The 25,037-nt window shown below is 44.7% G+C and overlaps 1 protein-coding gene across 1 annotated transcript in view; it reads right to left on the bottom strand.

Annotated features, from left to right (window-relative positions):
• Positions 1–25,037, bottom strand: part of DMD (dystrophin) — a 2,615,032-nt gene that overhangs the window by 1,235,223 nt on the left and 1,354,772 nt on the right. Inside the window, exon 42 of the mRNA XM_030202363.1 lies at positions 10,070–10,264. Within this exon, the coding sequence (XP_030058223.1) occupies positions 10,070–10,264 (195 nt within the window). The remainder of the gene's footprint in view (positions 1–10,069; positions 10,265–25,037) is intronic.

Here is a 25,037-nt window from a genome sequence, read left to right as displayed (position 1 = left end):
GGGCAGGGAGGGGGCTTGACGTAAGGGCTCAGGAAGGCTCAATCAGTATTCTATAAATTGCATGTCTAAATTCCAAAGCGTGTAACTGCAAGGGAGCGTGAACCTGGGAGGAGCATGGGCAGGTCAGAAGCGTTGCCTGGCAGTTGCGCATGTCAGTTATCAAATACGTGAATTTACGTACCTCACAGCTTACAGTTAAGTGCGAGCATTTACACCAGCCATTTGGTAAGTGTAAGAACTCGTGCCTCAAGTCAAGAGCATAAAGGTGAACTTAGACCAGTATTCCATAATGGTAACTGCACACACAGTTGTCATTATAGAATGCACGATATGCATGCAGCACCCAATTTTAGGAAACCTTTTAAGAATGACCTCCTATAGCACTTATGCATTCTCTTATAGAATAGTGCATAGTGCATAATACATACATAAGATCTGCGCCTAAATAACACATGGCCATTTACATCAGGTTTTAATTGGTGTAAATGATTGTGCCTAAATTTCAGTTGCGGAATGGCCGCTTCGCATAATTTTATAAACTGTGGCTAACGTTAGGCGAACTTTATAGAATATCACTAAGCGTGTTTTTCATCAGAGAAGGGTTTTTTTTGTGCCATATATAGAATTTGGCCCTAGACACGAAGAAGTGCTTGTACTCTAACTTTTATTGCGCAATTAGCGCCTGACTTTAGATGCCAAATTATAGAATACGTGGAGGGGCATAATTGAACGAAAACATCTATCTCCATGGGCGTTTATCTCCGAGAACGGGTCCGTGAAGGGGCGGACCGAACCGTATTTTGCCAAAAAATAGATGTCCATGTTTTATTCGACAATTTGTGACCTGGGCGTTTTTGTTTTTCAGTGATAATGGAAAATGAAAGCGCCAAGCTAAAAAACGAATAAATCCAAGGCATTTGTTCGTGGGAGGGGCCAGGATTCGTAGTGCACTGGTCCCCCTCACATGCCAGGACACCAACCGGCCACCCTAGGGGGCACTTTTACAAAAACAAAAAAAAAAGGTAAAAGAGCTCCCAGGTGCATAGCACCCTTCCCTTGTGTGTTGAGCCCCTCCCCAAATCCCCCTCAAAACCCACTGCCCACAAGTCTACACCATTACTATAGCCCTAAGGGGTGAAGGGGGGCACCTACATGTGGGTACAGTGGGTTTGGGGGGGTTGGACGACTAAGCATTAAGCAGCACAATTGTAACAGGTAGGGGGGGATGGGCCTGGGTCCACCTGCCTGAAGTCCACTGCACCCCCTAACAACTGCTCCAGGGACCTGCATACTGCTGCCAGGGAGGTGGGTATGACATTTGAGGGTGAAAATAAAAAGTTGTGAAACATCATTTTTTATGGTGGGAGGGGGTTTGTGACCACTGGGGGAGTCAGGGGAGGTCATCCCTGATTCCCTCTGGGGGTAATCTGGTCATTTAGGGCACTTTTTGGGGCCTTATTCGTGAAAAAACAGGGTCCAGGAAAAGTGCCCTAAATTCTAGCTACAAACGCATACTTTTTTCCCATTATCGGCGAAATGCGTCCATCTCTCCTCGGCCAATAACCACGCCCCAGTTCCACGTTTGCCACGCCTCTGACACGCCCCCATCAACTTTGTACGCTTCCGCGATGGAGTGCAGTTGAAAACGTCCAAAATCGGCTTTCCATTATACCGATTTATTCGTTTTTGTGAGATAAACATCTATCTCCCGATTTGGGTCGAAATCTAGGCGTTTTTCTCTTTCAATTATAAGGTGGATAGTAACATAGTAACATAGTAGATGACGGCAGAAAAAGACCTGCACAGTCCATCCAGTCTGCCCAAGAAGATAAATTCATATGTGCTACTTTTTTTATTTGTACTGTCGTCTTAATGAACGAAGGGGTTAAGCTTTTTAACAGATGCAAATCAATTGTATGTATGTTAATTCAAATGAGTACATGCGTACGATTGAGTTTGCAAGCATTAAAAATGTTTAATGCACCCAAATGCACTGAATGCACACTATCAAATGCACATTTCTGGAGTGGGTGTGGGGGGGGGGGGGGGGATGGTCCTTCCATGATGCACAACCCTGGGCAGCTGCCTCCTTTGCCCATAGGTAAAAGCAGCCCTGGCACATAAAGGTGCCCCTTGATGCTTTTGTTGAGGGTTTTACTAAAGGTGTAAACATTTCCCAATTGATTTAAATGATTGATTCTTCCCCAATATGTTTTAATGGTTCAGTTGTAACTGGTTTTTGTTATATTTGTTTTACAAGTTCTATTATATATTAAAGTTATTATTTTTGTATATAAAGTGAATTATGTTATGTTTCTTGTATTTGATTGGAGGTTAAGTGTTAGCACCCCAACCTTTTTATGGCTGAGCTGGAAGAGACATTTCTGAATACACACCAGACCAAACCTCTAAAATACTACCGGTACATCGATGACATTTTTATGATTTGGACGGAGGGTGAAGAAACTCTGAAACAATTTTATTCTGCCTTCAATACATACCATCCTACAATCAGATTCAAAATTGACTACTCTCCAGAAAAAGTCAATTTTTTTGGACACCACGGTCTCAATCAGTGATGGCTGTATACAAACATCTATATACAAGAAACCCACAGACAGATGCAGCTACTTCCACAACTCCAGCTTCCATCCTTCACATACAAAAAGATCCATCATTTACAGCCAAGCCACAAGATACCACCGTATCTGCTCAGACCCAGGGGACAGAGACAGACACCTTAAAAGCCTGACTGCATCCTTCAAACAGAAAGGCTACAACCCCAAAATAATCTCCAAGAATATTGCCTCCTCCCTCAAAACATCCAGGGAGAATCTGCTACAGTACAAGGAGAAAAAATCCACAGACAGAATCCCCCTTGTAGTGACATACAATCCAGAGCTGGAAAAACTGAGGAAAATCATAAGAGATCTACAACCTATACTCCAGGAGGATGAATTACTGAAAGAGATATTCCCATCCCCACCAGTACTGGCCTTCCGACAGCCACCCAACTTAAAACATAAGCTAATCAGAAGTAAACTTCCATCACAGACTGAAAAGGAACAGAAGGGCACACTTCCCTGTAATTTATCCAGTTGCAAACTATGCCAAAATATTTCACAGGACCCCACAGTCATCCACAAAGGAAAGATATTCAACATAAAAGAATCTTTCACTTGCTCATCTTCCAATGTGGTATATATAATTCAGTGTAAAAAATGTAACGAAGGATGCTATATTGGAGAAAAAGGCCAGATGCTTAAGACAAGATTCAATTTACATAGACATCACATGAACAATACAGCCAGTAGGGCCCCCACCCCGGTGGGACAGCACTTCACAGAACCAGGACACTGTACCAGTGATTTCACAGTGAGAATACTGAAAGGTAACTTTAAAACCATACCAGAACGTAAGACCTTTGAAGTCAGAATGATTGAATATTTTAACACCCAACAGAAAGGACTTAACAAGGATCTGGGGTTCCTAGCCCATTATAAACCATAAAGCTGTATGTCTCTGTTGATCACCCCACCCCTCACCTATCCACACCCATCCTGTTAGAATATCAATGATATGCTTTGATGTCCCCATGCATACCTCCTACCCACCCCCATCCTCCCACCCTGTCAGACTGTCATAGTAATGCTTGAATGTTTTCACTTATATACACTGTCAGCTAGCACATTTGCTTATTTCCGATCTGAGGAAGAAGGGCAACCTTCGAAAGCTAATCAAGAAATGTATTAAGTTATGTCCAATAAAAAAGGTATCATCTTATTTTCTTTTCCATGTTTTATTTTGTTTGATTTCTATTGATAACCTTAAGAGTGGACTAACACGGCTACCACACTCCTCTATTTAAAAAAAAAAAAAAACCCTGCACCATTTTCACTTTTGGTTCAGGGAAACGAAATACATTTCTAACACATTGTTGGCTTCAGTAAAGGTACTTTGGAGAAAGGTTTCTGTATACTATGTTCAAGCTCTTCGTTTGAAAAACAGGAAGCGAGTCGCTATGTTTTAATTTTAGGGCTGACTCGTAAGACAGTTTAGCATAGCTCTTGAAAAAGCTGCGGCGAACAGCAGCGCTCTGTTGAGCTGAGCTGTTTAAATATCTGAAACAAACCAGAATGTATGATATTTAGGAACTGCAGTTTGTGTAACAGCTGGAAGTCACCTCAGTGCCAGTTAAGTAAATTACAGTCATAAATATGTAAAGTTATAAAAAGTATAAAAATGTATAAAAATTCGTAAACGGAGGTTTTTTTTCTTGATCAGTGAAGAAGAGCTCAGCCACAAAACTGGGGGCATAGTTGAGCAAATTGCGGTTAAGAGAAGTTGAGATCTTCTCCTCCATTTAGGTGTATCATATTTGGCTCTTAGTTAACCCTTGCTTGGATGGTTATTGTATGTTCCTTGCATTTCACATAAGAAACTAATTAAAAAAATATTGAACTTAAAAAGTGACTCTGGCCCCATTTTGGAAGAAGAGAAACAACACTAGGAAGAGCTGAGACAGGAAAAACTAATGTTACATGCACAAATATAAAAGGGAAAAGAAAACCAAGTAAGCCCATAAAGATCCAATGGAGAAGACAACAGGAATGGGAACGGCCAGACAGACATTCCAAGGGTAATATCACCAAGTTCCTTATTGCCAAACTAGCTGTTGAGCCCATAAAAACCGGCTAGTATAGGAAAGGGGGGAGTTGAAAGCCCCTTCCCGTCGCTGCTGCAAGGTCCCCCCCCCCGCCGCCGCCACCCCTCCATCCGGCCCGGGCCCTCACTCCGCTATTGAAACAGCGAGGGAACGCAGCACACAGCTCTGCTGAGCTGCCGTCGGCCTTCCTTCTTCTTGTCTGCCTGTGTCCCGCCCCCGTGTGATGTAAAGTCGTCGAGGGCGGGACACAGGCAGAGAAGAAGAAGGAAGGACGGCAGCTCAGCAGAGCTGTGTGCTGCGTTCCCTCGCTGTTTCAATAGCGGAGCGAGGGCCCGGCCGGGTGGAGGGTGGGAGGAGCGTTAGCGACGGCGGTTTCGTCCCTCGCAAATGCGCAGTAGAGACCCTCTCTGTTCCGCCCCCATCATAACGTATTGACGCGGGGGCGGGGCAGAGAGGGTCTCTACTGCGCATTTGCGAGTGAGTACGACACTCGCCATTTATATGTTTGATTCTCAGTTGTCACACTCCAGGGGCGTAGACAGATACTCAATTTTGGGTGGGCCTGGGTCTAAGATGGGTGGGCAGAAGAACTCCACCTTGTCCCACAAGTGATTTGGTCTCTTCTCTCTCAGCTGTATGCCATATGGTCTCTCAAACATCCCCCCCTCCCCCGCATACCTTTGAAATAGCAGATTTTCACCAGTAGCGAGCAGCAACTAATACACACTGCTCATGTTGGCCCCACAGTCTTCCCTCTGATGCAACTTCCTGTTTCTGCATAGGCGGGAATACATCAGAGGGAAGGCTGTGGGGCGGTGAGAGCAGTATGTATCAGTCGCTTTTCGCTGCAGGCAAAGATCTACTATTTACAAGGTATGCAGGAGGGACAGCTGTTAGGAGTTTTCAGCTGGTGGGGCTTGGGGATATCTGCCAGCCACATCATAGCTGTGCTGCTACTGGGTGGGCTTGAGCCCAAAGTGGGTGGGCCTAGGCCCACCCGGGCCCACCCTTGGCTACGCCACTGTCACACTCTGACTTCGATGTATACGCATCACTTTGATCTGCTGTTTTTTCTCAACTGTTGAAGTTTTTTTTTAGCCATGACATTGCATGTTTTGTACAATATGTGTTGTTGCATCAGCCTAATCCTTTGGTCTGATATTATGTAGCATGATATAGGACCCCTGATGAAGGCTTGTTGGCCTAAACACGGCCTGTGTAGCAACATGGAATGTTGCTACTAATTGGGATTCCAGAATCTTGTAACTCTTTAGGATTCCAGAATCTTCAGAACGTTTATTACAAGAACAGTGCTGGGCAGACTTTTACGATCTACGCCCTGATCGTGACTGAATAGATATAGATAGGCTTGAGTGTAAAGTTTAAGGAGCTTCGATGTTAGCTTCAGAACTTAGTATAAGAACAGTGCTGGGCAGACTTCTATGGTCTGTGCCCTGAGAAAGGACAAATCAAACTCAGGTATAAAGTATCACATACCATGTAAAAATGAGTTTATCTTGTTGGGCAGACTGGATGGACCGTACAGGTCTTTATCTGCCGTCATTTACTATGTTACTCTTTGGGGTTCTCCATGGAATGTTGTTTCTAATTGGGATTCCAGAATCTTGTAACTCTTTAGGATTCCAGAATCTTCAGAACTTTTAGTACAAGAACAGTGCTGGGCAGACTTCTACGGTCTACGCCCTGATCGTGACTGAATAGATATAGATAGGCTTGAGTGTAAAGTTTAAGGGGCTTCGATGTTAGCTTCAGAACTTAGTATAAGAACAGTGCTGGGCAGACTTCTATGGTCTGTGCCCTGAGAAAGGACAAATCAAACTCAGGTATAAAGTATCACATACCATGTAAAAATGAGTTTATCTTGTTGGGCAGACTGGATGGACCGTACAGGTCTTTATCTGCCGTCATTTACTATGTTACTCTTTGGGGTTCTCCATGGAATGTTGCTTCTAATTGGGATTCCAGAATCTTGTAACTCTTTAGGATTCCAGAATCTTCAGAACTTTTAGTACAAGAACAGTGCTGGGCAGACTTCTACGGTCTACGCCCTGATCGTGACTGAATAGATATAGATAGGCTTGAGTGTAAAGTTTAAGGGGCTTCGATGTTAGCTTCAGAACTTAGTATAAGAACAGTGCTGGGCAGACTTCTACGGTCTGTGCCCTGAGAAAGGAAAGGACAAATCAAACTCAGGTATAAAGTATCACATACCATGTAAAAATGAGTTTATCTTGTTGGGCAGACTGGATGGACCATGCAGGTCTTTATCTGATGTCATTTACTATGTTACTCTTTGGGGTTCTACATGGAATGTTGCTACTAATTGGGATTCCGGAATCTTGTAACTCTTTAGGATTCCAGAATCTTCAGAACTTTTAGTACAAGAACAGTGCTGGGCAGACTTTTACGGTCTACGCCCTGATCGTGACTGAATAGATATAGATAGGCTTGAGTGTAAAGTTTAAGGGGCTTCGATGTTAGCTTCAGAACCTAGTATAAGAACAGTGCTGGGCAGACTTCTACGGTCTGTGCCCTGAGAAAGGCAGGGACAAATCAAACTCAGGTATAAAGTATCGCATACCATGTAAAAATGAGTTTATCTTGTTGGGCAGACTGGATGGACCGTAAGGTCTTTATCTGCCGTCATTTACTGTGTTACTGTGGTTCGCCGTTCATTAGACGCCACACGCTATTTGATTTTACATATTACAATTGAGAATTTGACAGAAAGGAATTTGGAACATCTGTCTGTTCATTCCCACTCCTGTTGTCTTCTACATGCACACATACAACAGGAAATACGGAAGGTTGCTTTAGCAATCACAACTGATCGAAACCTGACACAGAAATGGTTAAAGAGGGGTGACCTTAAACCTAAAGGTTGGCAATTACAGGCCTAAGTGGTGGACTACCGTTAGGAAAACAAGAAGAAAAAGAGGCAAATGCAGTTTCGCTAGCACAGAACAGGAAACGGCACCTCTCATTGTTGGGTGTAATGTCATTTGAAAACATTTCTTAAAGATACACAGCTTACATTCTGTTTTGCATTATGCTCTGTTCATCTTACCCAAAAATTATGCATTTCAATGAGAAGAATTTTTTCCACCTGATGGCTTTTTCATTATAATCTAGACCTGGCATCTTCTCAACGAAATAAGATTGTCCTGTCTCACTGCACACATCTGCCTTCACTCTTCTTAACCTCACACGAGACAAACAGTCCATTGTGTGCCTCTGAATTTTTAAGTAGACTTTTTTCTCCGATTGTGACACTGTTTATTGGATTTACATAAGAACAATTCAAAAATGTTGTACGCAAGCTTTTGAGACCCACTGAAGTTTCTTTTCCACATGGGGAACGTGGCTTTGAAAGGCTGGGCACACCTTCGTCTTTGGATCCATATTCTGTTGCTCTCAAGCACAAAGCTTCACGAAAAATACATAAGGGAATAACTGTGGTTGGTTCCACAATGGGAAAAGTGGAAAAGCAAAGGGAATCAGCAAACCTGAACATAAGTGGGGAGAAAAGACAAAAGAAATTAGAAAAGGTCTCAATGGACTGCATAAGAGTAATCCAGAAGGGAGGCATCATAAAGCAGATCGAAAAGGCTATGTGATCTCCTCCAGCGCTAAGCTATTCCAGATCTGCAGCATATCGTAGGTATTAATCATGTGCCTTCCATACTGGAGTAGAGTTTTTATTTCTTATTTTTATTACATTTTCAATTTTCAAAATAACTTTTGTAAATAGATTGTTCAATACAATCAAAGGTGAGCGACTTGATACTTAAGAATACTGTAATGGCACAGCGCTGAAAATCAGACAAAGCTCCCGACGCCCACTATGTAAACCAAACCTAAAACTCCCAATCTCAGAAACGCTAAAAATCCTTGGAGTGACTATCGACCGCCACCTAACACTCGAAACCCACGCAAACAACATAACCAAGAAGATGTTCTTCTGCTTGTGGAAATTGAAAAGGATAAGACCATTCTTCCCAAGATTCGTCTTCCGCAGCCTAGTGCAATCCCTCGTCCTTAGCCACTTGGATTACTGCAACTCATTATACGCAGGCTGCAAAGAGCAAATACTGAGGAAACTTCAAACAGCCCAGAACACAGCAGCCAGGCTCATCTTCGGAAAACCTAGATATGAAAGGGCAAAACCACTACGAGAGAAACTACATTGGCTTCCACTCAAGGACTGCGTTACTTTTAAAGTTTGCACATTAGTCCATAAGATCATTTACGGTGAAGCCCCAGCGTACATGTCTGATTTAATAGACCTACCACCCAGAAACGCTAAAAGATCATCCCGAACTCACCTCAACCTTCACTACCCAACTTGCAAGGGCCTGAAATACAAGACGCTACACGCGTCAACCTTTTCCTACAAGAGCACGCAGTCTTGGAATACATTACCGCGCAACCTAAGAATGATTAATGAACAAGCCTCCTTCCGTAAACTACTGAAGACTCACCTGTTTGAACAAACTTAAGGAAAGAGCCAAAACACATAGAGACCACACTCACTGTTCACCAATGCAATACACATCCACTTCTGATCCCTCATCCCTTTATCCAGTCAATCATACATTTATTGACAGAACTATGTACACTATATGTCTTGGTGTCTAACAATGCCCTTTTTTCCCATTGTCTCCTTCCAATGTTTCTATGTTGATGTCCCATTGTTATATTCCCAATGATATTCGAATGTCTCGCACAACTCTGTTCAATGAGCCCGCAAATAGGTGGGAAAATGTGGGATACAAATGCAATAAATAAATAAATAAACAGCATGGCGCCTTTTGACATTCCCGTCTTTTTGACGGTTGCCACCTAAGCAAAGCGGTTTGTATTTTGCTCAGCAACCAAAGTAAAATTCCCCGGAAGCAGGTTCGTGTGAACCAAAACGCCATGCTCTCTACATAGTGGGCGTCGGGAGCTTTGTCTGATTTTCAGCGCTGTGCCATTACGGTATTGTTAAGAGATTGTATTGAACAATCTATTTACAAAGGTTATTTTTAAAATTTAATAAAAATAAAAAATAAAAATTTGACTCCAGTATGAAAGGCACATGACTAATACCTACGATATGCTGCAGATCTGGAACAGCTCACATAGCCTTTTCGATTTGCTTTATGATGCCTCCTTTCTGGATTATCGTTATGCAGTTCATTGAGACCTTTTTATAATTTCCTGTGTTTTTTTTCTCACCGCTTATGTTCAGGTGTGCTGACTCCCACAAGCACAAAGCTAACAACCTGTCAAAGATCTGCCTTTCTCCAAAACCAGCGTAGCTGCTAGCACCCTGCAGTTCAGAATATTAAGAAGGGCCCCCGTGCCTGGAAGGCCTTCCTCTCACTTCTCATGTCCTACCTTGAGGGCCTCCTCCTGTTTGGAAAGATCCTCACAATCCTTCAACTTCAGGTCAGGGCTGTTGAGAAGATGTTCCACGTCTGACACCGACTGCAGAAGTCGTAAGATCTCCGCCAGGTAGGCCGAAGGCACGTAAGAGGTTTCCACAGCCGCAGCTTTCGTCGCCACCCTCATTCTCTCATCAGAAACAGTTTGCTGGTATAAATACAGAACAGAACACTTTCTTTAGTCTCTCGTCACCATTACTGCTTTTTTGGCATTCGTGTTTTACAATTCTAAGCAACTCCCATCTCCTATTCTAGTGTCAAAAATTAACTACCATCTGCGGCACGTCAGAAGCAGAATGGATTAGAACCAGAGATGCTTTGAACTACAAGAAAGGCCGACCAGCGCCTGAATCACCTCCTCTGCTCCTCTGATAACTTGGCACATTTGACAGAATCTTTTTAGGAACGTCTAAACAGAATGTCACGTTCCTGTAACTGCAGAGGAGACAGGTACTTTGTGTCGCTGGTATTGCTTGAAGTAAAATTTACACATACGATATGACTGAAATGGTTGCATTATTTTGATGTGATCTCAAAAGCATTGTTCTATGCAATGAATAATTACAGAATATGCTCCTACTGATCAACTCAAATCTGACATGTTTACAGTGGGAGGTTTTTTTTTTCTTTAATTAACAGGTATTTTTCTATATCCAAAACAACCTTAGCCTGTGAGGAAAGGATTAATGAGAGTGACAGTGGCTGACTGGGGCGTCTAGTACAATCCTGTGAGAGGCTCCTGGGTCACATAAAGAAAACAAAATCAAAGTGGCTTCCATCCTCATAAAACAGTGTTTGTACAGTGTAATGAGGATTCATGTCACAGTAACAGAATTCAAAAGGGCGAAGGATCCCTTGCAAGGGAATGAGATCAAGGCAAAAACAAATGACTTTGAGGCTTCAAAAAAGATTAAAAGGGGTGAATCCTGTACAAATAGTCTGGTACAACCCTAAGAGGCTCTTTTACTACCGCCGGTGTAGCACACGGTGAATCGGCCCTACTGGCAGACTCGCCAGGAGCCCGGTGGTAGTTCCGGGTCAGCTGTGTGCTGTTTCTGGGAAAAATAGGTTTTATTTTCTAGCGCCGGTGGGCAGGGGGTAGGCGTGCCTGGCATTAATCGGGCAGCGAGTACAAGAAGGGGGGTCGACATCTTCTACAAAAAAGCAAAACAAAGTACACAGGGGTGGAAGTGAACCAAGTGTAGTAAATTTAAAACAAATTGGAGAAAATGTTTCTTTACCCAACGCATAATTAAACTCTGGAATTCGTTGCCGGAGAATGTGGTGAAGGCAGTTAGCTTAGCAGAGTTTAAAAAGGGGTTAGATGGTTTCCTAAAGAACAAGTCCATAAACCGCTACTAAATGGACTTGGGAAAAATCCACAATTCCAGGAGTAACATGTATAGAATGTTTGTACATTTGGGAAGCTTGCCAGGTGCCCTTGGCCTGGATTGGCTGCTGTTGTGGACAGGATGCTGGGCTCGATGGACCCTTGGTCTTTTCCCAGTGTGGCATTACTTATGTAAGTCCAAATGACCAGCCCAAAACACAGTAGTAAGAGCACCAAAACAAAAGTTTATTAGGACCCTACAAGGTCCGTGTTTCGGCTAAAAGCCTTCCTCAGGGTTAAAAAAGGCGTTTAAGAGTGGAACTACAGTCAGGAGCAAATGAATACTACATTGGTGCAGTCCACAGTCTCGAGTGCGAAACAAAACAAGACTGTGGACTGCACCAATGTGGTATATTTGTACCTCTTTCCTAGAGGTTCATTTGCTCCTGACCGTAGTTCCATTCTTAAATGCCTTTTTGACCCCTGAGGAAGGCTTTTAGCCGACATACGGGCCGTGTAGGGTCCTAATAAATTTAGCTTTGGTGGTCTTACTACTGTGTTTTGGGCTGGTCATTTGGACTTGGTTCACTTCCACCCCTGGGTACTTTATGAATTTCTGCCAGAGCCCTCAATGCGTCTTAAATTTTCACCGCCTCCTAAATTTTCTAAGTACTGCACGGCCATTTACTTTCTCTTTTGAAAAACAACCCTTTTACCCACTCTGGTAAAAGATGGCTTCGGCAATCCCATGCGCCGACGGCACCGCGGGCCACAATTTACCACACCTTGGTAAAAGGGCCACTGAATGAAGGCAGACAGGAAGTAGCCTGCGTATTCTGACTCCAGCCACATTAATGGGCAGACTAGGCGGACCATTGCTGGTCTTTATCTACCATCTGTTACTATGTTTTACCATCTAACTGCTACTAGCATTTGGGCTTTTCCACAGTTAAAATTGTGTGTATACTAGAGAGAGAAGTGGTTGAATCAACAGAAATTTAAAATTTAGGCTAATTCAATCATTTTTCTCTGTGCACTACTACGAACTCTACATGTCTGTCTAGTTGTCTTGTGTGAAAAGCTGTTTTGCAGTGGGCAGCAACCAGGGGCGTACCTACGTGGAGCCACGGGAGCATGGCCCCCCCCAGATTTGGCACTGGCCCCCCTGCCGCTGAGCCTTTCGACCCCCCCCCCAACCCCCGCCAGCCGACGTCCTCTTCAGTGCTGGTCTCCGGGCCAGCACGTTGCTGCAGCTGATCTGGATGGAAGGATTCTGTTTCTGTGTGAGTAGTCCTGGCATCCTGCATGTTCCTACGTGCACGTAGGGACGTCAGGACGACTCACACAGAAACAGAATCCTTCCATCCAGAACAGCTGCAGCAACACGCTGGCTCGTAGACCAGCGCTGAAGAGGACTTTGGCTGGCGGGAGTTGGGGACCCCCGCTAGCACAGGTAGGGGGGTCGAAAGGGGAGGGGTGCCGGGGGTGGGTCAAAAGTGGCGGGGGGGGGGGGGGGGGAGTCAGCGGTGCTGGGGGGGGGGCTAAAATGTGCCCCCTTACCTTGGGCTCTGGACCCCCCTCCCGCCGAAGTCTGGCTACGCCCCTGGCAGCAACTGTCAGCCAACAAATAATTTGAATACAAATTCTGGTATTTCTATGAATAACGACCGACTCGGGGCTCCTTTTACAAAGTGACGGTAAGCTCAACGCGGGCTTACTGTTTGCTAAAAAGGAAGTACTGCAGGGCTACTGCAGCAGCCCAGCGATGGTTCTCACCCCCAGCACACATCGTATCCGATGCTACAAAAATGTTTTTATTTGTGTAGCGCCGGTGTGTACCCGGCGGTAATTGGACAGTGCCGTGCGCAGCCTGGTTACTGCTGGGTTAGCGCAGGAGCCCTTACCGCCACCTCAGTGGGTGGCGGTAAGTGCTCCCCACCCCGAAATGGCCACACGGCCACTTCCTAAGACTTAAGATGTTTTTTCAGTCATAATGGAACCAAACAAAAATATCCAAGACTAAAACTAAGATGTTTTGAGTTAGACCTGTTTTTATAATGAATAAGGCACATAAAGGTGCCCTAAATAACCAGGTGACCACAGGAGGGTATCAGTGATGACCTCCCCTTATTCCTCCAGTGGTCTCTAACCCTCTCCCACCCCCAAAACGTGATGAAAAACATTACTTGCCAGCCTCAATGCCAACCTCAGATGTTATACTCGGGTCCATTAGAACAGCATGCAGGTCCCTGGAGTAGTCTAGCGGTGAGTGCAGTGCACTTCAGACAGGTGGAACCAGGCCCATACCTGCCCCTACCTGTTACCCTTGTGGCGGAAGCTATGAGCTCTCCAAAACCCACCAGAAACCCACTGTACCCACATATAGGTACCCCCTTTACCTGTAAGGGTAGTGGTAGTGGTGTACAGTTGAGGGGAGTGGGTTTTGGGGGGCTCAGAAGACAAGGTAAGGGAGCAGTGGTGAGATGTATACCCGGGAGCTTTTTATGAAGTCCACTGCAGTGCCCCCTAGGGTGCCCTATTGCTGTCCTGGGATGTCAGGTGGACCAGTCTACTAAAAATGCTGGCTCCTCCTACATCCCAATGGCTTGATTTTGTGGGTTTTGCACTTGGATGTCTTTTTTTCGAAAATGGACCAAAAAACCCAAAATGTCCAAATCACAAAACCTTGTGGAAGAGTGGAGGGGTAGCCTAGTGGTTAATGCAGTGGACTTTGATCCTGGGGAACTGAGTTCCATTCCCACTGCAGCTCCTTGTGACTCTGGGCAAGTCACTTAACCCTCCATTGCCCCTGGTACAAAATAAGTACCTGAATATATGTAAACCGCTTTGAATGTAGTTGCAAAAACCTCAGAAAGGCAGTATATCAAGTCCTATTTCCCTTTGCACATTTTCAAAAACAAAAGATAAGCATTTTTTTTTTAAACAACCTTCTTTCCTATTCAGATTTTGGACGTTTAAAGTCGGACTTAGACTTCATATCAAAAATGCTTCTCCATATGTGCTATGCGCTGATGACATGGAGTGAGGAAGGACTGAAGCGGGAAGTTGCTGTTTGCCGACCACCCCTCTAAGCCATTCTGCATCAGCATTGTCTTCCTTATAACATCCTTGAAATTAGGGACATTGGTTTTCTACTTGTGGTCGAAGCTCAGGATTTCACTGCACAGTGTCGGTGCAACATTTCTAACTTTCAAAATATTTTACAGGTTTCACAAAACATCTGAGCCCCCTGACGTTAATCTATGCACAGTGCTGCCCTGTTCTGACCCTGTCTTGTCTTCCTTGTAAACCTGGTGCTATAAATGACTTTGAAAACCTCAGAAATAAGATTACGTTCACTGTCTGTAGAGAAAATCAAACATTAAATATGCCAAACGCAAGAACATTGACAAAATGAGATGTTAAATCCAGGCTGAGAGACGCTGTAATCTACTTTTATTAAAAAACAATATGAGAGAAGCAGCAGGCGCGTCAGCGTTTGATTGCACTACCCAGAACACGCGGTACTTTGGAACTTTATCATAAAAACTATTATGTAAGAAATATGTTACGATTCTACAGAGCACAGCAAGATGTGAAATATTCTAGGTGCCCAGCACCTTCTCCGTCATTGATATAAGTACATAAGTATTGCCATACTGGGAAAGACCAAATGTCCATCGAGCCCAGCATCCTGTTTCCAGCAGTGGCCAATCCAGGTCACAAATACCCGGCAAGATCCCAAAAATGTACAAAACATTTTATACTGCTTATCCCAGAAATAGTGGATTTTCCCCAAGTCCATTTAATAACAGTCTATGGACTTTTCCTTGATTCACCTTGTTGAGGGTAATTCAGTTAAGTAGATACCAACATTTAGGTGCCATGTCTGAGTGGAAATGACCAGAATACTAGAGAATCCACACGTTAGGGCCAGATGCTATAAACAGCGCAGAAAATTTGAAATTTGGTTCCAATAAAATTTAGTGCTGAACATTATTTTATCATGGGCGTTTTGGGATGAGCGCTCAAGGGATCTGTCCTGTGACCTCTTCTTTTCTCCATCTATACTTTTTCCCTTGGTACTCTGATCTGATCCCATCTTTACGCTGATGACTCCCAGATCTACCTCTCCACACCAGAAATCTCAGCCGAAATCCAGGCCAAAGTATCAGCCTGCCTGTCTGACATTGCTGCCTGGATGTCTCAGCACCATCTGAAACTAAACATGACCAAGACTGAGCTTCTTATCTTTCCCCCCAAACCAACCTCTCCTCCTCCCCCATTCTCTATCTCTGTGGATAACACTCTCATCCTTCCTGTCTCATCAGCTCCTAACCTTGGGGTCAACTTCGACTCCTCCCTCTCCTTCTCTGCACATATTCAGCAGACTGCTAAAACCTCTCGTTTCTTTTTCTATAATATCAGCAAAATTTGCCCTTTCCTTTCTGAGCACAATACCAGAACCCTCATCCACACTCTTATCACCTCTCACTTAGACTACTGCAACTTGCTTCTCACAGGTCTCCCACTTAGCCATCTCTCTCCTCTTCAATCTGTTCAAAGTTCTGCTGCATGGCTTATTTTCCGCCAGTGTCGCTATGCTCATATTAGCCCTCTCCTCAAGTCACTTCACTGGCTTCTTATCCGTTTCCGCATACAGTTCAAACTCATCTTATTGACTTATAAGTGCATTCACTCTGCAGCTCCTCAGTACCTCTCCACTCTCCCTTCATTCCTCCCCCGGGTAAATCTCTCTTATCTGCACCCTTCTCCTCCACTGCTATTTCCAGACTCCGTTCCTTTTATCCTGCTGCACCATATGCCTGGAATAGACTTCCTGAGCCGGTACGTCAAGCTCCATCTCTGGCCATCTTCAAATCTAGGCTAAAAGCCCACCTTTTTGATGCTGCTTTTAACTCCTAACCCTTATTCACTTGTTCAGAACCCTTATTTTATCATCCTCACTTTAATATTCCCTTATCTCTTGTTTGTCCTGTTTGTCTGTCCTAATTAGATTATAAGCTCTGTCGGGCAGTGACTGTCTCTTCATGTTCAAGTGTACAGCGCTGCGTACGTCTAGTAGCGCTATAGAAATGATAAGTAGTAGTAGTAGTAATAGAATTGCATTGAGTGCCAAATTCAGTCAGGGCCAGCCCAAGGCAAGATGCCACCTGACGTGGAGTTTACATGCCCCCCCCCCCCCCCGGGGTGTTTTATCTCATCAAGGTGATGCTCCAACGATTCTCCTATGCTGCCCTGCCGCCTCCGGAATCTGCCTCTTCCCTTTACTGCGGCTGCCTGAGTGAAACAGGAAGTTACTTCAGGCGGCCACAGTAAAGGGAAGAGGCGAGTGCCGGTGGTGGCAGGGCAGCATATGGGAATCACTGTTGCTGCCAGGTTCGGAACGTCACCGTAATGAGGTAAAACGCCATGAAGCCCCCCCCCCCCCCCCCGAGATGCTGCTCCTAAAGAGTGCTGCTTGAGGCCCCTGCCTCAGATGGGCTAATGGTCAGGCTAATGGTCAGTTCTAATCAGTGTTGTTTTTCTAGCAACAAAGGTGCCGGTACTCAAATGCTAGGCCACCCTTCAGGAGTGGGGTAATCACGGAGGGACCCACCCCATAATAGCCAGGCCACCTGCAACCAGTCATAGAATCTATGACAAGACAGAATTGGTGTGTAGAGCCTGAGCTCTTTCATTAAAACTTGGGTTCCATGGGTCAATTTGAGCAGACAATGGAAAAGGTGCCGGTACTCAGTCCCCCCGAAGTACCCCCTCAAAAAAAGCCCTGGTTCTAATTAAGTGCTTGTTAACTGCAATAATTTCATCATTAGAGCCCATTAACTGATTAATTTGGGTGCCAATCTGAGATCCATACACGATTTTGGGCAATCTTTATAGAATCCAGGGGTGGGGGGTAATGTGCACATATGCATGTAAATCACGTTATTCTACAAAACAGTGCCTAACTGTAATGGACGAGGACTTAATATGCTGTCTTTCTGTGGTTTTTGCAACTACATTCAAAGTGCTTTACATAGCATATATAGGTACTTATTTGTATTTGAGGCAACAGAGGGTTAAGTAACTTGCCCAGAGTTGCAACGAACTGCAGTGGGAATTGAACCCAGTTCTCCTGGATTAAAGTCCGCTGCATTAACCACTAGGGAAAGGGAAATGGGACTTGATATACTGCCTTTCTGAGGTTTTTGCATCTACATTCAAAGCAGTTTACATATATTCAGGTACTTATTTTGTACCAGGGGCAATGGAGGGTTAAGTGACTTGCCCAGAGTCACAAGGAGCTGCAGTGGGAATCAAACTCAGTTCCCCAGGATCAAAGTCCACTGCACGAACCACTAGGCTACTCCTCCACTCATTCCACCAATAAGAGCCAACCTCAGTGATGTCACAATGGCTTGATTGCCCGATACTTGGCTCACTTCTGATATTGTGATGTCATAAGGGAAAGGGGGGAAGGGAAATGGGACTTGATATACCGCCTTTCTGAGGTTTTTGCAACTACATTCAAAGCGGTTTACATATATTCAGGTACTTATTTTGTACCAGGGGCAATGGAGGGTTAAGTGACTTGCCCAGAGTCACAAGGAGCTGCAGCGGAAACTGAACCCAGGTCCCCAGGATCACAGTCCACTGTACTAACCAAGCATACTTATTTCAAGAAGCTTTTCCTGCATATAAGGTACGAATTAGAAGAGAGTATGGAATACAGATGGGAATTTTATCTATCACTATTGTTGGTGGTTATTGAATTTTATGATTTTAATTGTATTGTAATCTTTGTTATATATTTTTGACATTATATTTAATTATAACCAGGGCTTTTTTCCAGGGGTACTTGTGAGTACTGAGTACAGGCACCTTTTAAAGTGCCTGCTAAAACTGACTCATTGTGTCCCTAATAATTACTGAAAGACCCCAGGATCCAGGGGCGGCGCATTAAAATCTGTCGCCTGAGGCTAGGAATAAGCTGTCATCTTTTCTTGCTTTTCAAAAGGCCAATGGGAATTGCTGTTGCCGCTGGTCCAAGCCCCTTCTCTCTACTGCGGCCCACCTCTGAGGAAACAGGAAGTTACATCAGAGAGGCGGGTGCAGGAGAGAAGGGGCGGGACCAGAGGCAGGGCAGCCTATGGGAATCACTGCTGCTGTTGTCGTCTTTTACAAAATAAGGTAAGTTCGAGGAAGGGGGCTGGGGAAGGAATGGCGGGGTGGTGCCGCCTCAGAAGAGTGTCGCCTGAGGCTCCCACCTCAGGTGGCCTAATGGTTGGGCTGCCACTGCCAGGATCTGCACCCCAATGCAGCCTTTCACAGATTCTGTGACTGGTTGCAGGGGACCTGGGTATTGTGGGGGTAGTCCTTTAGAACTGTAGATAGTGCAAACTATAACCCCCCCCCCCCCACCCCCCGATACTCATCCGGTGGCAGTAAGCATTTTTATTTAACATGCATACCGTCACCGGCTAGATTAGCCCTTGCTGCTGCCCCTTGTGGCCGTCTGTGTGAAATGAATGTCATGACCTCTCACGGCAGCTCGCAGTACTATACTAAGTACCAAGAGCTGCCATGAGAGGCTGCAGCAGCCATTTATTTTCCAAGTGCAGCCGCAAGGGGCAGAAGTGAGGGGGATTCGATCTTGTCCCAAATGACCCCTCTAGGGCCACCAGGGATAGCGATAGGCTGAAGTGGGGGAGGACTACCTAGACCTGGTGGGGTAGGAGTGGTGGAGGCTCATTCTGGGGGAGGGGAGGGGCTTTGCTTCCTGAGCGCTCGGGAGGGAGAGAAGCGAGGGGGTAGTTTTGGAGGCCAGGAGGGGTTATGGTTTTTATTCAGACTTCTTGAATTGCCTCCTTTACAAAATAATTCAAGGCAATATACATTAAAATTGAGTAGTAGAAAAGAACTCCACTGGCTCATGGGAAAGCAGATCATTCATACAAGAAAACAATCTTACCTCGACGCACCTTCAATTAATTAATCAAAGCCTCTCTTCATAGGGGGATCAGGGAGGTCTCTTTAGGTACTAAATAGTTACGCAGATCCTGGCTGCTATTCAGTTTATTAGCTGTCCTAAATTCATCCACTTAGCTATGTGGCTGCCGGCACTGAATATTGTTGGCAGCTGCATAACTCCTGGCTCCACCCCAGCGCAGACCCTGCTCTGCCCACCAGTGGCGTTCCTAGGGGGGGCGGTGGGTGCGGTCTGCCCCGGGTGCACGCTGCTGGGGGGGGGGGGGGTGCCACGCGCCTGTCGGCGCCGCTCGTTCCGTGATCCCTCTGCCCCGGAACAGGTTTACTTCCTGTTCCGGGGCAGAGGGAGCAGGGAACGAGCGAAGGCCTTAAGACCAAGGCCTTAACCCTTTCATCTATGCAGATGATGTCACAATATACATTCCTTTCAAACGTGACCTGACAGAAATCACCAACAAAATCAAGCTCAGCTTGAATATCATGGACTAATGACAAACCTCATAGACCTACCAACCAGAAACACAACAGGATCAACATGAACATACCTAAATCTCTACTACCCAAGCTGCAAAGGACTCAAATACAAATCAACCTATGCGTCCAGCTTTTCCTACATAAGTACACAACTATGGAACGCATTACCAACAGCCGTAAAAACAACGTATGACCACCTAAACTTCTGGAAATCATAAAAACTAACCTGTTCAAAAAGGCATACCCTACCGACCCAACTTAAATACCTGTACCCTGCAACACAACAAAATTAATATTCAACACAGAAAAAACACACTGTCTCATCCTCTCATCCCAATACAATACGAACAAACCCACAAACATAAACACCCCAGATTATACCCTCCCTATCTCAGACAACCTGAAAATTCTCGGTGTTACAATCCACCGTAACCTCACACTAGAGAACCAAGTGAAATCTACAACAAAGAAAATGTTCCACTCAATGTGGAAACTCAAACGTGTGAAACCATTCTTCCCAAGGGAAACATTTCAAAACTTGATATAATCAATGGTATTAAGCCATGTAGACTACTGCAACGGAATTTATGCGGGATGCAAAAAACAAATTATAAAGAAACTTCAGACCGCTCAAAACACAGCAGCCAGGCTTATATTTGGAAAAACGTGATTCGAAAGCGCCAAACCCCTCCGAGAAAAACTGCACTGGCTCCCAATCAAAAAACGTATTGCTTTCAAAATCTGCACCCTGGTTCATAAAATTATCTACGGCGAAGCCCCGGGATACATGACAAACCTCATAGACCTACCAACCAGAAACAGAACAGGATCAACACGAACATACCTAAATCTCTACTACCCAAACTGCAAAGGACTCAAATACAAATCAACCTATGCGTCCAGCTTTTCCTACATAAGTACACAACTATGGAACGCATTACCAACAGCCGTAAAAACAATGTATGACCACCTAAACTTCTGGAAATCATAAAAACTAACCTGTTCAAAAAGGCATACCCTACCGACCCAACTTAAATACCTGTACCCTGCAACACAACAAAATCAAAATTCGTAATGGACATAAAATAACTCTTCCTCTCTACGATTCTCTTCCTCTCTATGATTCCCTAATGTGTCTGTACACATGAACCTTATTCTACCACAACATTACTGTATTTGTTCATACCGGAATTGGCGAATGCCTTTATGGTACTATGTAAGCCACATTGAGCCTGCAAATAGGTGGGAAAATGTGGGATACAAATGTAACAAATAAATAAAAATAAATCACTTTGAATATCGTCCAGTAAATGTTTAAAAAATAAATAAATAAATAAATAAATAAATAAATAATCGAGGGGGGGGGCACAAAACTGAAGATTCATCGAAGGCACCTTAGTTTTGTGTTCCCCTCGATTATTTGGATTGGATACACTGGACCAGCCTTGGATCTCTGGGCTCTTATTTATTTCACAAATGTATTTCTAGCGCACACAGTAAGGGGTTGATATTCAGCATGAGTTAAGCAGGAAAGAGAAGCTCCTGCCCACGTGAACCACGCCGAGCAGACTATCCAGCAGACATAGGCAGAACAGAGCCTTGCCTCCATTCCATCCCCAGAGAGCGAGAGAAGTAGTAATGCCCCCTAGAAAAGGGTGGAGGGAAAAAGACTACATTACCCAGCATCCCCCGAGAGAGAGCAGAGAAAGGTTCGTGACCCCTGTAAAATGGAGGAGAGGAAGAGACTACATTTCCCAGCAACCTTGGGGCAAAGCCTGGTACAGAGATTACCTTCTCCAGCAGGAACAGGGGGAGAACTCTAACAAGGAAAGGGTGGTGCCCCTGCAGAGTAATCAAGGGGGTGGGACGGGGAGCCCATGGAGTATCAAGAAGCTGGGCAGAGAGAAAGAGAGGAGAGCGAGGAAGAGCCTATGGACCTCTCAGCCTGGGCTCACTCCTTAGGTAACAAACTAAGGGACCAGGTAACTTCATGGTATGGTAACTGGGCTAAGAGAGGAAAGAGGAAAGGCCATGTGGGAGAATGGGTCAGTGCTTACAGAGAGTGACCCAGATGGGTGGGGCCTTTTCATTTTCCAGAGCTCAGGCTGTGAATGAACTTTGAGTTTAAAGAGTTCTGGTTGAAGAGGGATGAGAGATTTTCCTGGAGTGGGCTGAGCCCAGCAGGAAGAAGGTGGAGTGTGAACTGTAGCTAAGAAGCCTAAAAGAAGCTGAAGGGGTTTGAGCTGTGTGCTGAAGCCTCAAGAACTGTGTTTGTTTGTTTTTTTGGAACTGCTTGCAGTGGGTTGCCCCCTCTCAAGGGAGAGGGGGGAAGAAAGAAGACCCAGGGCTATAAAACTGTCCGAAAGGAACCCAGCTGGGTGCTGGAAGCCTGGGAGTTAAAAGTTGTTTTTTTTCCTCTTGCTGTGTTGTACCCCTGAGAGGAGCAACAGGGGGAATTGTGAGGTTTTTTTGTTTTTTTTGCTTCAAGTATTGTGTCGTTTTGCACTGCTGGACTGTTGGATCCCAAGCAAAATAAAGAACTTGTTAGTTTTGCTTTGAAGTGATTTCTTTGAGCTCTGCCCTGTGGACTGCAGTGAACCAGGAGGTTGGGGCAGCAAGGGTGAAGGGGAGATCCCGAGGACCCTGAGGCGGAGGGCAGGACCATTTTCACACCACATAACTTCCGGGTGCCCAGCAGACCTGGCTATTGAATGCCAGGACACGGTCAGACATTGAGGGGTCCTTTTACTAAGGTGCACTGAAAAATGGCTTGTGGTAATATAAGCACGGGCTTTGGGTGCACGCTGGCCTATTTTTCAGAGTGCCTTAAAAAAAAAGGCCCTTTTTTAAAATTTTTGCCGAAAATGGACATGCGGCAAAATCAAAATTGCCGCGCATCCATTTTGGGTCTGAGACCTTACCTTCAGCCATTGACCTAGTGGTAAAGTCTCATGCGGTAATGACCTACGCACGTCAAATGCCACTTGGCACGCATCTGATAATAAAAATTATTTTTCGGACACGCGTATCGGACGTGCGCCAAAAATAAAATTATCGCAAGAGCCACGCAGTAACACCATTTTGGCATGCGTTGGGCACGGCTTAGTAATAGGGCCACTGAATATCTGGCTCTATTTTAGCCGACGGCAGTCAGCACGTAGGAAAATGCTCATTGCCACCGGATGAATATTGATCGTTAAGTAAATAGAGCATACAGCAACAATCGGTACCAACCCCATAAGCATTGTGTTTGAAAATAATTACTTATTGACTTTTGGGCTAATCTCTCACTTTTATGTAGTGGTAATTATATCATTAAGAACTTCAAACATCACTGATCTTCCATCAGACAGTGTGACGGGAGTATTGTCTTTCACAGCAAGAAGAGCGCACTGTAGAAAAGAAGGCCAAGACATTTAACATCAAAGGACAGGAGATCAGAGTCACTGGGAACTACAATGCCCAGAAGTCCAGGGGTGGGGAACGATAAGTATGGCGCAGTAATTATATCCTCCGTATAAGAAGGCAATGAGATTAAAAGCAAAGAAAGCCAGATGGAAGAAGAAAGAAGCCCAATGAACACTACAAGACTGAGACTTTGAAGTCAGAGGGAGGACCAGTGAGGTATATAAGGCCATGAAGCCATAATTAACCCCAAGGAAGATAAGACATCTAATGCCTCTATAGAAGAGAATAAAAAGAGTAAAATCTGGAGAGCCTTGTATACCAATGCCCGTAGTATGGGAAACAAACTTCTAGATCTTGAGGCTACAATGATGGAAGTGGACTTGGATTTAGTGGCGGTCACGGAGACGTGGTTCATGGAGAACCATGACTGGGATGTTGCTATACCTGGCTATAATCTATTCAGGAAGGACAGAGTAGGAAAAAAGGGTGGAAGTGTGGCATTATATGCTAAGAATGATATCCAAGTGACAGAACTGCAGGACATGTGGGGTAGGGAAGAAGCGCTGTGGGTTAAACTGGAAAGAGGGAAAGGAAAATGTATCTACATCGGAGTGACATACAGACCACCCTCACAGTCGGAGGAAATGGACAGGGACTTAATTGAAGACATCCGCAAGATAGCTAGGAAAGGGGAATTACTACTGATAGGTGACTTCAATATGCCGGATGTTGATTGGTGGGGTCATCTAGAAGCAAAGAGATCTTAGATTCCCTACAGGAAGAATTGTTCCAGCAGTGGGTAATGGAACTGATGCGGGATAGAGCTGATCTGGACTTGGTGCTTATGAATGGAGAGTACGTTTCTGACGTCAAGGTGGCAGACCATTTGGCATCTAGTGATCATCGTATGGAATGGTTCAATAATAAAACAGAAGAGAGGGCTCATTCGAGATTGAAGGTCCTGGATTTCAAAGGAACTAACTTTGCCAAGATGGGGGAATTTCTCAAGGAACAGTTAATGGGATGGGAACAGCTGAAGGATGTAGAACAGCAATGGACAAGACTGAAAGGAGCTATATTAAAGGCAACTAACCTTTATGTTAGAAAATTACATAAAAGTAAGAGGAAAAGAAGGCCTCTCTGGTACTCGAATGTAGTAGCTGAAAAGATAAGGGTAAGGAGGCTAGCCTTTGCACGTTATAAGACGACTCAGAAAGATGAAGACAGGAGAGAATCCCAAATAAGCGAAGAGAAGCTGGAAAAGCTATCAGGAAAGCAAAGCGGCAAATGAAGGAAAAGATAGCTAATATGGTAAAATTGGGGGATAAGACTTTTTTCAGATATGTAAGTGACAAGAGGAAGTGCCATAATAGCATTGTGAGGCTCAAAGCTGAGGGAGAGAAATATGTGGAAGATAAGGATAAAGTTGAAAAGCTTAACAATTATTTTAGCTCTGTGTTCATGAATGAAAGACCGGGGGTAGGGCTGCAGAAAACAAAGGCTAAAGGGGATGGATGTATGGTAGACCAAGACCCTTTTACGGAGGACTGTGTTCATGAGGAGCTTGCCAAACTAAAAGTAGACAGAGCAATGGGGCCTGATGGGATACACCTGAGGGTGCTTAAAGAACTCGGAGAAGTTCTGTCGGCTCCGCTGACGGACCTCTTCAATGCTTCCTTAGAAACTGGAGTGGTCCTGGTGGACTAGAAAAGGGCGG

The sequence above is a fragment of the Microcaecilia unicolor genome, chromosome 4 (genome assembly GCF_901765095.1).
Source record: "Microcaecilia unicolor chromosome 4, aMicUni1.1, whole genome shotgun sequence".
NCBI classification, from domain to species: domain Eukaryota; kingdom Metazoa; phylum Chordata; class Amphibia; order Gymnophiona; family Siphonopidae; genus Microcaecilia; species Microcaecilia unicolor.
This window is presented reverse-complemented; position numbering and strand designations above follow the sequence as displayed.